General features: G+C 42.8%; 1 protein-coding gene across 1 annotated transcript; it reads left to right on the top strand.

Annotated features, from left to right (window-relative positions):
- Positions 1-222: 222 nt before the first annotated feature.
- Positions 223-11,333, top strand: NFKBIZ (NFKB inhibitor zeta). The gene is made up of 12 exons (XM_057697289.1): positions 223-740; positions 2,862-3,001; positions 3,489-3,519; positions 3,638-3,741; positions 3,839-4,623; positions 5,320-5,425; positions 5,817-5,963; positions 6,156-6,219; positions 6,518-6,687; positions 7,600-7,710; positions 7,841-8,008; positions 9,932-11,333. Exons 1-12 carry the CDS (start codon positions 452-454, stop codon positions 9,983-9,985), a joined length of 2,169 nt encoding a protein of 722 aa, XP_057553272.1. The 5' UTR covers positions 223-451; the 3' UTR covers positions 9,986-11,333.
- The last annotated feature ends 4,245 nt before the right edge of the window (positions 11,334-15,578 follow it).

Raw genomic sequence — 15,578 nt, 5'->3', positions numbered from 1 at the left:
CCGGGGCGGGGGTCCGGGGTTGGGGGCCGGGAAACCGCGCTCCGTCGGGGTTTTTGGGTGAAGGGCAAGAAAACAACCCGTCGGCCTGGGCGGGGCCGGGCGGGCAGGCGGGGCGAGGGCGGAGGGCACATTGCCTCATCCTGTACATTTTACTGGAAACCGGGCACATCCGGAGGAGGGGCCGGGAGGCGGCCCCGACGCCGCCAGTGGCCCGGCCGGGCGCGGGGGAGGCCGGCGAGGTGGTGGCCTCTTTTCCCCTCCCCTGGCCTCGAAGGCCGGTTAAATAGTCGGGCAGCCCCGGGCCGCGCCCGTGCCCGCGCCGTCCTCCGGCCGACAGGTCCCCGAGCCCGTCCCAGCCACAGCCACAGCCACAGCCACAGCCGGGAGGCAGCCTCGCGCACCGAGCCGGTGGCGCAGGTGTCTGGGGTCCCCGAGCGCCGAGCCCGGGAGCATGATCGTGGACAAGCTGCTGGACGACAGCCGCGGCGGAGAGGGGCTGCTGGACGCGGCCGGCGACTGCGGCCTCATGACCAGCCCGCTCAACCTGGCCTACTTCTACGGCGCGTCGCCGCCCGCCGCCGCCCCCGGCGCCTGCGATGCCGGCTGCTTGTCGTCGGGGCCCTCGGCGCCCGGCTCGCCCGGCTCCGATTCCTCCGACTTCTCCTCCGCCTCGTCCGTGTCCTCTTGCGGGGCGGTCGAGTCCCGGCCGAGAGGCGGCGCCCGTGCCGAGCGGCTGCAAGGTACCCACCGGCCCTGGCCGGGCGGCCCCTGGACCCCAGGACCCCCGTCTGCGCGGCCCACCTGCGGGGAGGGGGGCGTCTGGGCCGTCCAGATGCGGAGTACCTCGGCCAGATGTTAGGTGGCCTCTGCGGCCTGCCTTAGCGGCCGTCATTGTTAGGCCACCACTGGATGCCTTGCTCTGTGCTGGGCGTTTAATATCACTCGATGCCCTTTGTCTGTGAGATCCGGGCGCCATCCATCTGGCCTGGTAGTTTGAAACACGGCTCTGACGTATGGGGGGAACGGACCACGTTGGGTTTTCTCTCTCTCTTTTTAAAACACCTTTATTAAGATATAATTCATATACTGTGGCGAGGTTTTGAATCTGATGTAGGTGTAGTTTTTCTTGTGGCAGTTTTAGCGAAAGGAAGTAGCCGGCGATAAGGGTTTGGGTACTGGGTTTAAGGATTTATTTCTTCCTAAGTCTGTATTTGTGGAAATTTTAAGTAAAAGGACTTTATAAAGAAAAGAAACCGATATTATCAAGATGTAAGATGAAGCTGGACTGAGCCAGTTTATACCTTGAGTTTGTGATTTTCCGAAGTCTGCCCAGACTTTCTGCGGTCTAATTTTTGTTTTGTGTGCTTCAGAATGGTTGAGCCGTCTGTAGCAGAGAAAGGCGTAACGTTTCCGTTCTTAGGCTGTGAGTTGTTAGTTTTTTTACTTAATGAACGGGGTTGCATAATTTGGGGGAAAACAGGATGCCACTTGTGGGTTAACCAAAGAACGTCTAGATAATCTCAAATTTTGGAAAGTATAATCAGCATGATTTTTAAAGAACGTTCTCTTTCAGGTGTTCCCCGCTGCTAACCGCTCCTGTTTTGGTTGTGTTTTACTTTACAGTGTGATTTGTTTTCGTTTAAAAAAGTGATTTAAACCACTCGGTTGTATAATGTGGTCCCTGTATGTTAAGTGTATAGCAGATGCCAAAATAGTGTGTGTATTTAGACTCTTTTTTTTCCCTACACATTTGGCCTTCATCTGGCTGAAACGATTTTGCTAGTTCTTTGGTTTACCATAGGGGATTTCTGAAACTGAATTTTTCTCCCTGTGACGTTGAATTATTAACTTGCTGTCATTCTAGAGAAATGCTGTGTTAGATTCTGGCAAGATATTCCTAGACTTAAACATAAAACTATGTTTAGCTTGCCTTATCATTGAGTTGTTTCTCTCATGTATTTGAGTGTATATGTATATATTCACATTATGCCTTATTTTTTGTCCCATCTTATTTTTTTTCCCACTCTCAAGGGAGTTGCTGAATTATTCATTTCCTGACTCTGTGTGTTTACTTTGTGTTCAACTCATCCCAAGAGGTTGTGACATAGTAGTGGTCAGAGTGGAATGCTGTACTCATGTACTACATTTTAAACTGTATTTTAAAGCTTAAATATGAAATGAGATTATTTCCTTTTTACTTAGAAGGACTATGTGAGCAATGCCAAAAACAGTCGGTGAGGGGAAATCCTGTGTGCGTATGTGGAAATGTGTTTAAGCTCAGTGAATTCAAGCAGCTTTCTTGGCATAGTTGAACTGAGGGAAATAATAAACGAAGACATTGTTAATTGTTAGGCTTTGGTACGTTGAGGTCTTTGGAAGAGGTTTGTTTTGTGCCTTCTTAGGTGAGTGGAATTGATAGACTTTAAAATTTCTATGTGGGCATTAAGCCTTTGGTTTGAAAAGCTAAAAATTCATCATTTATCCCTTGCTCTCCCAAGGTTTTTCAAAAGTCTAGGATAATTACAGATTTTTGAGTCAGAGTGGAAAAAATCCGTGATCCTGTCTCATGGGTGGATAAGGCTGAGAGGCAGAGAATTAATTTGGGTTTATGTCTTGGCTCTGGGGATCCCTGAAATGACATTTTATGAGTTTTAATTCCTTGGGGTGCCTGGTGGGGAAAGGTTTCAGGCAAAGTAGAACCCTTAAGTAGGGCTGGGGACTGACATGCAAGGTCATTGACCAGAGCGAGCTGAAGAGTGGCCTGTTGGTAACTTCATCACGTTGGATAGCTATGCTTTTGAGGTTATTAATATTCGTAAAGACACTTAATTGGGATATGTTTTATTATTGTTTTTGAATAGTTGAGCCCCATATGGGGGTTGGAAGGCAGCAGAGAGGACCCTTTCAAGGTGTTCGCGTGAAGAACTCGGTGAAGGAACTCTTGCTGCACATCCGAAGTCATAAACAGAAGGCTTCCGGACAAGCTGTCGATGATTTTAAGGTGGCACCTAATTTATTTGTTTTGGGGTGGGTGGCAGGGAGGTTAGTCTGTCAGGGTTATTACTCTCTGCTAACCTAGGTTGGGCAAGTCTTTTGTAGACCACAAAGTCCACAGGGCAGAGAGCGTGTTTGTCCTGATGTCTGCTATATCCTGTCATTTAGCACAGTGCTAGGCACTTGGCAGGTGTGTAAGAGAAATTTAATGAATGAATAAATGAAGGCAAGTTGGGGGCAAGGAAATTAATGTGGTTCAGTTAAAATGGAACATTTTTGACTAGAAAGGGAAAACTCAAGTGGCCTTATTAATTTTTATCTTGACCTGAGTTGAACTACGGTGAAAGTGCAAATGGGGGAAGATAGAAATTAACATAGAAAATAAATATTATGGTGAACTGTAAAGAGTGGTAGAGATAAGTCTGTTTATTGATGTATGTTAATCGGCAAACCATTCATCACACACTAAATTGGAAACTTATTTTTCCTTATAGACACAAGGTGTGAACAGAGAGCAATTCACAGGTAAGAGTTACCTCTATAATATTATGGGGGCTCTAGGGTAAAAGAGTGTAGTGTGATTAAGGGTAAAAATTTGTGGCATAAAATGATGACAGATTCTATATTCCTTTCTTGGGTGTAGAACTGAAGAACACAGTATCATATAGTGGGAAAAGGAAAGGCCCCGATTCAGTGTCTGATGGACCAGCTTGCAAAAGATCAGCTGTGTTACATACCCAGTTTTTGGTACGTATCTCACTGTTTTCCTCTGAATACCCTCCAGACATTATTCCTGGAATAATTTTGGAAGGGAGTGTGCAACTTTCTTTTTCTTTCTTTCCAGACACCACCTCAAACACCCACACCCGTGGAGAGCATGGAAGATGTCCATCACAATGAATCCAAACAGGACAGCCGTGCTGATCTGCTTCAGAACATTATCAACATTAAGAATGAATGCAGCCCGGTTTCCCTGAACACTGTCCAAGTTAGCTGGATGAGCCCTGTGGGGGTCCCTCAGAGCTCCCCCCACGAGCAGTGTCAGGACTTGCACGGAGGGCAGGTCTTCTCTCCACCTCAGAAATACCAACCCTTCCAAGTCAGCGGCTCCCCGCACATGATGGATCAGGCTTCCGTGTACCAGTATTCGCCACAGAACCAGACCGTGCCGCAGCCGCCGCCACAGCACTACACGCACAGCCCAGCTCTGGAGTACAGTCCTTATTCCAGAACTTCCCAGTCCCCCAGCTATGAATCAAACTTCTTTGACGGTCAAGAACCACAGTTCTTCCCGAACTCCCAGAGCTTTGCATCCCTTCTCAGTGATCCCAGGGAATCTGAGAATATTGCTGTTCTCCCTCAAACTGCCCCCAGCGTGCAGCAGCAAAGTGATGCCCACCTGCAGGACTTCAACGTGATGCCACACCGTGCCTGTGAGGTACTGGTGGGGCGTGATGCAGGCGCTGCCCCTTTAAGCACGCCACTGCCCTTCCCGAACACTGTTGGAAATCCAATGAACACCACACAGTTAGGAAAGTCATTTTTTCAGTGGCAAGTAGAGCAGGAAGAAAGCAAATTGGCAAACATCTCCCAAGACCAGTTTCTTTCGAAGGATGCAGATGGTGACACGTGAGTATATCCCTTTATCTCATTGACCTGTTATGGTAAACCGTGCTTGTTGGACACGGTGGGCACGGAATTGCTCTAGGGTTGCCAACTTAGATCTGAGTAAGTGGTTGGCTGATCAAGAGGCCTGGTGGAGGTAGAATGATAGCTCTTATTTTAAGGAGTTTTCCTTTCTTTTTTTTCTAGCTGAACAAATTACCTGTTCTAAATTAATAAAAATGTATGTCTTCTTTGAATAATTGGTTTTGAAAGATTAGCATAGATTGTGTCTGTAGAGCAAAAGCAGTTAGATCATGGTTAGTTGGTCATGATCAACTGTGAGTTGATTTGTAGATTGAATACTGATCTGTCCTGACATCTTCGTGACCTTGGGCACGTTGTTTAACCTCTCTGTGCCTCAGTCTCTGGGCACGTAAAATGATAATACTGCCCTCGTTGGGTGTTTATGAACATTAAAAGTAATGGATATAAAGCAATGAGCATGGTGCTTAGCATACTTCTTTTTTTTGGTAACCTGATTCATCTTGTTGCAACTCAGGTGTATTGTCAGCATAGCAGAAAAGACACATTATGCCCGGTACTGTTTGATTTGAGTACACCAACATACCAAGAAAGGGGCTAAAGGAAGAATTTTTTTTAAAGGATGAACTTAGTGAAATCAGAAATACATCACCTCTTTGCTTTTCCTTTTTTCCCCAGGTTCCTCCACATCGCTGTTGCTCAAGGGAGAAGGGCGCTTTCCTATGTCCTTGCAAGAAAGATGAATGCGCTTCACATGCTGGATATTAAAGAGCACAATGGACAGGTGAGGATCTTGATAGAGGGACGTGGCAGAGGTGTGGTCGTGGGGACAAGATGACGGCCGCTCTCGTATTTATGTGTAGATCATTTTCAGAGCTCCAGACCAAGAGAGTTTAGTTAATATTAACTTCCGGATGTTGACTCTTTGTCACTGCCAACCTTGAAGTTATTAACGTTAACTTTGTAGTTATTTGACCAAAGACTAACTGGGTATAATAAAGCCGCACCCAAAGCTTATCTTAGTTTCCTTGTGTTACAGTATCTTACTGCTTATTAATAGGATTTATTTTCTCTGTGTGGAGTTTTTTCCCATCAGTCTTAGTTTAGGTTCATATTCTTTGTTAGGATAGTGTTACAGGTTTTAAAAAATATTTTTTTCCTCTGAATGTCCACAGAGTGCCTTTCAGGTAGCAGTGGCTGCCAATCAGCACCTCATCGTGCAGGATCTGGTGAACCTCGGGGCCCAGGTGAATACCACTGACTGCTGGGGAAGAACCCCTCTGCATGTTTGTGCAGAGAAGGGCCACTCCCAGGTGCTTCAGGTAAGAGGCAGCGAGCCAGGCTCCTGTTACCACAGGGCCAAAGGGGTAGGGCTTGGATATTAGAAGTTGGATATCCATTGCCTGTTGCAATACTCTCTTTTGAGTTGACTCATTCCTTTCTTGGAACACTAGTAGATAAGTATTTGTGTAGCTTGTCTTTTGCTGATAGATGTCTGTTTTAAAATTCTGCAGGCAATTCAGAAGGGAGCAGCAGGGAGCAATCAGTTCGTGGATCTGGAGGCAACTAACTATGATGGTAAGCAACTGACATGTTATCGGGTGAAGAAACATCCAGAGAGAGGGGCCCATTAATTCTAAGGGTATTAAGTTCAGTACCAAGAAGGATGGGAGGTAATTAAAGCTAAACTATTCTACAGATAAAATTAGCACTAAGACCCACTGGAGGGATTACTCAGATTGCCTTGCAAGTTCTTGTGGAGCCCATGTGTAGGTCATGGTTTGTAATTATAGAACACCCTCAAGGTTTGTAATTATAGAACAACTGAAAGAATTGATGGGATGCTTGACCACTGCTTTCTTATACTTTTTTCTAGGCCTGACCCCTCTACACTGTGCAGTCGTGGCCCACAATGCTGTGGTGCATGAACTCCAGAGAAATCAACAGCCCCATTCACCTGAAGTTCAGGAGCTTTTGCTGAAGAATAAGAGTCTAGTTGATACAATTAAGTGTCTGATTCATATGGGAGCAACAGTGGAAGCTAAGGTAAATGCACAGAAGAGTTTGGAAATGGGATGTAGGAGAGAAGGGGTTATAGCAGAAGACCTTGTTCCCAAATATAGATTAAAACTTTTCTCTCTTTTCATTTTTTCCCTCTTTTTAAATTAATGGAGTGAGTAGTAATGTATGGATAGTTAAGAAGCTTAGATTTTAAAAGACCACCTCATCTGTTTTCTTGATTTGCTTTTAACCTATGGATTACTATTCAAAAGATCATTTAGCTGTGAAATGAATTAGCCTTTATTTGAAAGGAAAAGAAAATACTTGAAATTGACATTTTCGTTTTGGCTTCCATTGTCTTACACAGATAATAAAGGTAGTGCATTTTGTAAGGGTTTTCTTCATTGTTGTGGGATCTGGACTTAACTTTCTGATTTTCAAACTGGAAAATATTTTATGATCTTTAAATTTCAGGTTTATTTACTGAGTATCTGCTATGTACAAGGCACGGAGTTAGGGACTCTAGGGGAAAATGCCTAAATCATAAGCCACTTGGGTCCTTGGGGAGCTTACTGTCTGGTAGAAATGGTGAGAGAGATAGCTAATTATAAGTCTACAGGGTGGCCACCAAGTCTGGAAACACAGGTGAATATACAATAAGTGATTTCTCATATTATATTACAGCACACAATGAAACAGTGTAGTCTATGTTTCCACATTTTATGGCCACCCGGTGTACAAGGGTAGATGTGATAAGAAGCATGTAGGCAAATTAAAAGGGAATTTAGGGGGAATGAGAGCTTCCCTGGAGCTTGGGATGAAGGAAGGGTTTGTGGAGAAGGGGGCACTCCGAATGAGCCTCCACGGTGAGTCAGACACATGAGAGACTGGGTGAGACGTGTATCTAGGGCACGGTTTCTGGATGTTCATCACTCTCCCCCGCTTGCCTTTGACAAGGATCGTAAAAGTGGCCGCACAGCCCTGCATCTGGCAGCTGAAGAAGCAAATCTGGAACTCATTCGCCTCTTTTTGGAACTGCCCAGTTGCCTGTCTTTTGTGAATGCAAAGGTACTTTTAGAAATATTCAAGAATTGTATGAGAGTTGGAATGGCCTTCATTATACCTTCTTCAAGCTTTTGAGCTGCTTTTGTGGAAGTCTCCCTTCCTAAGGGATGCCATTTCGTCTCTTTGTCTTTAGGCTTACAATGGAAACACGGCCCTCCATGTGGCTGCCAGCCTGCAGTATCGGGTGACACAGTTGGATGCAGTCCGTCTGTTGATGAGGAAGGGAGCAGACCCAAGTACTCGGAACTTAGAAAACGAACAGCCGGTGCACTTGGTTCCTGATGGCCCTGTGGGAGAACAGGTGAGAGCCATAGAAGGGAGAAGGAATATTTGTAGGCATTGTTCTGAAACATAGGGGGCGGGGGCCAGCTGGCACTCTTCAGGTGGGCTTTATCAGCATCCGTGTCTCAACAGTAGTCACTGTAGCCCTTTGGAGTCCATTGCTTTGTTTCCAAAGGAAGAGTGAGAAATTTGAGGGTTTGTCCATGGACTCAAAATGGTCAGAAGTCAGGTAGTCTTTCTTTTTCTTCTAAGACGCAAACTTGGGTTTGGACTAAGTTAGAGTGGTTTGACATTTGGAAATTGATGAAAGAGGAGGAACCAAGCTTCCTGCACATACTGAAGAAAGAGAATCTTTGTTTTGTCAGTGACGGGCCCTCAAATACTGTAGGTATTAAGTGAGTCAGTATCTGTAGAGTGTTCAGAATAGTCCCAGGCATGTGAGTGAGTGCTCAGTAAACATGAGCTGTTAACAATGATTTCTATCACTAACTGATCCTAAATAAGAAATGGGAAGATTATTTATGTAATTTAGAAGTATTTTATACTTTAAATTAAATTATGCTTCACTCATCATATGGTTCTATTTGGCTGGCCAAAAAATCCCTTCGGTTTTCTCTGTAAGCTGTCATGAAAAACCTGAATAAACTTTTTGGCCAACCTGATATATTATATTTGGGGATCAAACAGTTTCATATGACTAAACTTTTCTTGATAACAAGAACTGACCCTTTAAAGGACTTAAAATATTTTTGATGAAACTCTTTCCCTGGAGGAATTGAGAGTGACTGGGGCTGTGGGTCGCTACACACTTTAATAATCACAAAATAAAGTATGTGGAATGCAGTTCAGCCTTTCCTTTGATTTACAGCCCTCATTATGACCGTAATGTTATAGTAACTCATCTCTGTAGAACTCTTCATAGCTTGAAACAAATCTCTTGATTATTTGTAGAGTTTTCCTGTTTATTATACCACTTAATAGTTAGGGAGACTGCAGGGTGAAGGTTCAGCTGGGAAGACTGGGACTCAGAGTGGTTCAACCATCGTTAAACAGTAAATGGCAGAGTCCTAAGCGGAGCGTTCGCTTCTGCTCGGCTGTTTGTGGTGTGCAGGCAGAGCGATGTTCTCAGGGCATAGTGAGTGTGGAGAGCTGCTTGACTCTCCACTAAATGTTCTTGGATTACTCTCCTTTCTGCTTTTGTTTTTTTTTTATGTCTCCACGTGTGGAAGGAGGGTCTTTTCCTTTGCATTTATTGTCAGACTGTTGTCACTGTGTCTCCTTCTAGCAGCTATCAATTGCATCCCCTACTGCAGTCTTCTTTCTTCTAATTTATTGCTTCTAATTTGCTGTGGGCTGAGAGACAGAGCATAAAATTTGTCAGGCTGGGGTATAAAGTCAATTACTAGACTCTGAATGAGCCTGGGGGCTTTCCTGTGACCCATGCAGTCATGCACAGATGCCTTCAATCTTGGATGTCGTGACAGCTATCTTGACTCGAAGGGCATTATAACTTACTTGTGTGTAGAAGGTGGGCTCTGGGTTCTTGGTTGAGGCTGATGTCAAACTAGGTGAGATACAATAATCATGATTACTGCCTTCTAGTAAATGTTCTCGCAAGTAACAGGAGTAAAGATTAGGAAAAGAATATATGTCTCAGTTAAACTGTTGGAGATTTTCAACTTCAGATAATTTTTAAAGGAGATGCTTTACTTTCTTGTACTCAAAGATCATTATAGCAGATCTGTAGTAAACTTTAAAAGGACTTGTAGTATTCTAAGTCCCCTTAAAATCCTGACACACTGTTGCATATTTCTTCATATACTTACTTACAAGTAGACAGGAATGGTATAGAGTATATAAGAAAGGAAAGAAACTCTGAAGGAGATGTGGTACTTTGATCGTAAAAAAGAAACCTCACAAATCCTATTGGTTTCCTTTCCAGATCCGACGTATCCTGAAGGGAAAGTCCATTCAGCAGAGAGCTCCACCATATTAGCTCCACTGGCTTGGAGCTTGGTCGGCAATACTCACTGTCAGTTAGGCAGTCCTAATGTATCTGTACATAGACCATTTGCTCTGTATTGGCAAATGTAAGTTGTTTCTATGAAACAAACATATTTAGTTCACTATTATATAGTGGGTTATGTTAAAAGAAAAGAAGAAAACTAATTCCTCTTGGCAGATTTTAATATTTCATGCCCAGGTATCTGGGATCTAGACATCTGAATTTAATCTGAGTGGTAAAATTGACTTCAATTAACGGTAACTTTTGGGTAGGAAAAGGCTTTGATTTGTGGTGTAAGGCATTGCTCATGTAGCTGTTGCCATTTTAAAAGAAGGTGAATTGTAAACTTTCTTTTAAAGAAAAATGAAAGCACTTGGAAATTAAAAAATAAATCTGAACGTAGTGTTGAGGCTTTGTTTGGCCTGATGCAGTACCTGATAGTTATTGGTGTTGGAAAGTCTCTAGTCATTGGACTAGAAGAAAGATACCATGGTTAAAGTTGGATCTTTGCAAACTGTATATAATTGTTATTTTTGTCTTTTAAAATATTTGTACATATATGGTCGTTAACATGGCCACATTTGAAATGTATAAATCAATAAAATAGAAAAGAACAAATGGATTTTCACTATTTTTAAAAATTATATGCATTCAAAGGAGTTGTGTAATCACCATCTCTGTAGCTGAAACGGATGGAGAGTTGTTCCCTTAGTGGCTGGCACAGCTCTGTTTGAATTGTAAATATGCTTTGAGATGAGATGCATTATTTGTAGGGAATTGCATGCTGTTAAAGAGAACACCTCTTTATGACTCACTTTCTAGAATTTATGATTTATCTGCTCTGTTGGAATTTTTGTTTTACCTTTATAAGAACAACAAAAAGTCAATATTGAAACATGTTTCACTGGTTTTCTGTTGTCAAGTAGTGATAATGCACCATTTTTATATTAGCATTCAGAAAAAAATGCCTTATTTTTTAGTAACTTTAATTCTGTTAATATTATTTTGCTTATCTCTGGTGTACCCCGAGGAACGTATTTGACTTTGATTGCACATTAATTCTTTGTAATAAATTTGATTAATGAAAAACCTTTCTTTTTTTCTTTTAAATGAGAAGTCTCATAAGCAATTGACTAATCATCTTTGTAGCTAAGTGCTTAAATCCTTTTGAAAAAGATAACCTTTGGATTGATTACATTGTTTGACCCAGTATGTCTTGTGGACAAAAGTTGGTTATAGTTATTTGGAATCTGAAAGTATGGCTGTGCTGTGAATCTGTCCATTCACACTCATGGAAGCACTCATGTGTGACTTTAAATAAACATTAAATAATACTATTCTTCTTAAGAATGTGCGTTTTCTTTTCCTAGTCCCTTATTTATATTTCCCAAGGTTGAAAAGTGCTATTAATTACTAATCTAAAACCTTTAAAGTAGCTAATGTATATTAATTTGGGTTTTTTTGAGAATGTGTTTCCTGAAGTTATATAAGATTTAACATGAAAAAACTCTTTGCCAAGTTTATTAGTAGAGATTTACTAGGTTCTGAAAAGATCATAGAAGTTTAAAAGATATTGTTGATCATTTAGAAGTTTATGTGCTAAAAAAGATGTCTATGTTTATGACTGTATTTTTCGTACTTTATCTTGTGGAAGCAGTGAACATACGAAAAACAATCTGGAGATTATAAGGAACATTCTGAGAGATGTGAACCTGGGAAGAGCAGTAAATGGGGACCCTCCTTTCCCAACATGCCATTTTGATGAGTGAGAACAAACACATCAACATCTGTGAACATCAGTCAATCACTGCACATATATTCTAGTTCTTGTAACCTCTTTTGAGAATCTGGTGTGCGTATACGCACGAATGCTGTTTACAATATCAAGGGCTTCACAGCCACCAGACGCCCATGCCTCACAGGTTAAGAAGCTACTATAGTTCTATTTCTGTATATCAAGTATAATTTTTCTTCTTTTATATAAATGAAATCTCAAAGAGCAATTTGTGTTGCAGATGCAACCTGATTACCAGAGCAGTGGAAATGATATACCTCCATTGAACATAGATATACTCTGAGCTTTTTCCCAAGTGAGCTTATATGTTCTCTCTTAATCGCAAGTTCTCTAAATAATTAATTAACTGAATTAGTGCTTAGCAAGCACGACTGTGTGTGTGTGCACGCGCGCACAAAGCTGTCCGATAGATAATATGAGGTATTCAAAGTCATAAAAGGCATATTTCTTATCTTTAAGATACATATGTGGCAGACAGGGCATGTACTTTATTAGAAAAAAGGGGAAGAAATATAAAGATTCCAGAGGAAGACTTTATATCTGAATGGAGAGAAGTAGGGAGACTTAAGATAAAGCTATTGAGCTGTATCTTAGAAGAGCTGATTTGAATGTTCATACAAGTGGAGAGCGAGGTGAATGAAAGAGAAAATGACATGAACCAAGGCAGTAGCATGTTGGGGGAACCACAAGTGATTCAGGGTAGCTTGGTTAGCATTTGGATGGCCAATAAGTTTCACCATGTGTTCTACATCTAACTGGTAATATTCTCACGTGTAGTATGTGGGGAAAGATCTTCAGGCCGTCTAGGGGCTTTGGCGGGAGAGGGTGCTGTAATTGATCAGCGAATATCTGCCACATGGGTATAGAGGGCGGTTCTTTGTGGAATGTTCCTTAAAGAATGACTGCTACAGAAGCCAAGACTACAAGCTCATTGCTGCAACTTCAGTGCCTAGCAGAGTGCCTGGTATAGAGTAGGAACTTATAAAATACTGGTTAAATGAGTGAGTGAATGTATGCCAATCCTGGCTGAGATCACTGATTTTGGGGGGAAGTGGTGTTTCAAGCCAGAGATACACTATAAAGTACTAATGCGTTAATGACTATCATAGTTCTAACTTAACTCAGCCATATCGTATAACAATGATATCAGTGATATATTAATAAAGAATGGCATAGCTGGCACTCTTTTTTAAAAAAAACCAGGCCATCCTTCTGTGCAAAGGATTAATTCCAATAATGTAGTTTGGTGTTTCACTAAGGAATTCCCTCAAGTGTTAGAGACCAAATCTTTCAGTTCTATTTGTTAATCAAATTAGTCACACTTAATATCCTTTCTATATTTTTACTTAATCAGGAGTGGAGAATTTCCTCAAATTCCTCTAACCTTTAGTAAATGTCAACTTCTTAAACTCAATACCACCAACTTTCACTTTCTGATAATGTCAGTTTGATATTATACATGGCTCCAGGGAGAAATCAGCTTCAACGACTAAGATCTTATTTGGCTCTCTGAGATCAGGCCCGGGTACAAGGTTTTACAGTAGTTATAACCAGATTACAGGGTTTTTGGTTTTCCTCCCAGTGCCCTGGATTTGTCCTTGAGAGGAGATGAGTGACCATCTTATCTCTGAATGACCATCAGAGGCTCTGCACGTAGTACAGTATCTGACACATAGGAGACGTTCAATAAACACTTAAAAAAATTATTTTTTTTGGCTGTGTTGGGTCTTTGTTGCTGCGCATGGGCTTTCTCTATTTGCGGCAAGTGGGGGGCTACTCTTCTTTGCAGTGCGCAGGCTTCTCAAGTGCAGTGGCTTCTCTTGTTGTGGAGCACAGGCTCTAGGTGCGTGGGTTTCAGTAGTTGTGACTCTCAGCTCTAGAGCACAGGCTCAGCAGTTGTGGCGCATGGTCTTAGTTGCACTGCGCGGTATGTGGGATCTTCCTGGAACCAGGGATAGAACCCTTGTCCCCTGCATTGGCAGGTGGATTCTTAACCACTGTGCCACCAGGGAAGCCCAATAAATACTTCTTAAATTGAATTTAATTTCGTAGCTTTCTTTTAAATTTATATTTTCTCAGTATATTTTATACCTCAATGTATAAACATTTTATCTTCAGCTATACCTGAAGTCTAGTTTCACTTAATCTTTTCAGTCCCCTCACTCTACCTTTGAAGTCTGTGTAGACTTAGAATCATTGCATGGATGACACATTTCCAGGAGGACTAAGTGGAGATTTCTCTCAGTGTGTCTAGCTTTCCTATGTGTGTCCTTTGTCCTTCAACCCCTTGCCCTCCTGCTCCCTCCATCACACTATTCCCCTCGCCTATAAGCTCAAGAAGATTTTGGGATAGAGTGACTAGACAGCTAGTCCAGCTGCTAAATGCCCTAGGTTCAAGCTTTCAGTCTTTGGTGTACATCAGCATCTTTTGTGAATCTTGTTAAATCTTTCAAATGCCTCGGCCCCACCCCAGACACCCTGAATCAGAATCTCCAGGGTTTTGGGACCTCCCTTGTGGCACAGTGGTTAAGAATCCGACTGCCAATGTAGGGAACACAGGTTCGATTCCTGGTCCGGGAAGATCCCATATGCCATGAAGCAATTAAGCCCATGTGCCACAACTACTGAGCCTGTGCTTTTGAGCCCACGAGTCACAACATCTGAGCCCATGTGTTGCAACTACTGAAGCCCGAGTGCCCTAGAGCCCGTGCTCTGCAACGAAGAGAAGCCACCGCAATGAGAAGCTCTCGCACCACAACGAAGAGTAGCCCCCACTCTCTGCAACTAGAGAAAGCCCGTGGGCAGCAACGAAGACCCAACACAGCCAAAAATAAATAAATTAAAAAAAAAAATCTCCAGAGTTTTTAGGGCTTCCAGCAGGTAAATGTGAAGATGATACTAGTGACAGTTTAGTCTAAATTAATTAGACTTTGGAGAGTTTCTGTGGCTGGGAGGTAGCTGTATGGTGGTAACAGAAGGGGTTGCTGGAATGCCCACGGGGTTGAGGCAGCAAACTGATGAGTGCCTGCGATGTGCCAGGCATGTTGGATCCTGTGTTACAGAAACTAGCTTTGAAGGAGCGATCAGGCATCACCTAAACTGTTTTTTTGCTCTCGAAAAACACTTTTTTTCTAAGGTCATCTGGCTTTTAGTCTGCAGGTGTCTTAGTTTCCCAGGACTATGTAACAAAGTACCACAAACTTGGTGGCTTAAAACAGAGAAATTTATTCTCTTACAGTTCTGGAAGCCAGACACCTGAAATCAAGGTATGTCAGAACCATGCTCCCTCCAAATGCTATAGAGGAAAATCCTTCTTTGCCTCTTTCAGGTTCTGGCAGCCCCATGGGTTCCTTGGCTGGTAGCAGCATGACTCCAAACTCTGCCTCCATCTTCATTTGACCGTCTCCTCCCCTCCTTGTGTTTTCCACTGTGTGTCTCTTTTTATCTTTTTTCTTTTTTTGGCTGTGCTGCGCGGCACATGGAATCCTAATTCCCTGACCAGGGACGGAACCCACGCCCCCGCAGTGAAAGCCCGGAGCCTTAACCACTGGACAGCCGGGGAAGTCCCTCCGCTGTGTGTCTCTTATAAGGATACTCGTCATTGGACTTAGAGCCCACCTAGATAATGATGGCCTCATTTTGAGATTCTTTTTTTTTTTTTTTTTATGGAGGAGAAAGAGTAGCTTTATTTCTTTGCCAGGCAAAGGGGGAACACAGTAGGCTAGCACCTCAAGAACTGTGCCCCCTCATTTTGAGATTCTTAATTACATGTGCTAAGACCCTTTTTCC

This window comes from Hippopotamus amphibius, chromosome 10 (genome assembly GCF_030028045.1).
Source record: "Hippopotamus amphibius kiboko isolate mHipAmp2 chromosome 10, mHipAmp2.hap2, whole genome shotgun sequence".
Lineage (NCBI taxonomy): Eukaryota > Metazoa > Chordata > Mammalia > Artiodactyla > Hippopotamidae > Hippopotamus > Hippopotamus amphibius.
Note: the sequence above shows the minus strand (reverse complement) of the source record. Positions and strands in the feature narration are given on the sequence as shown.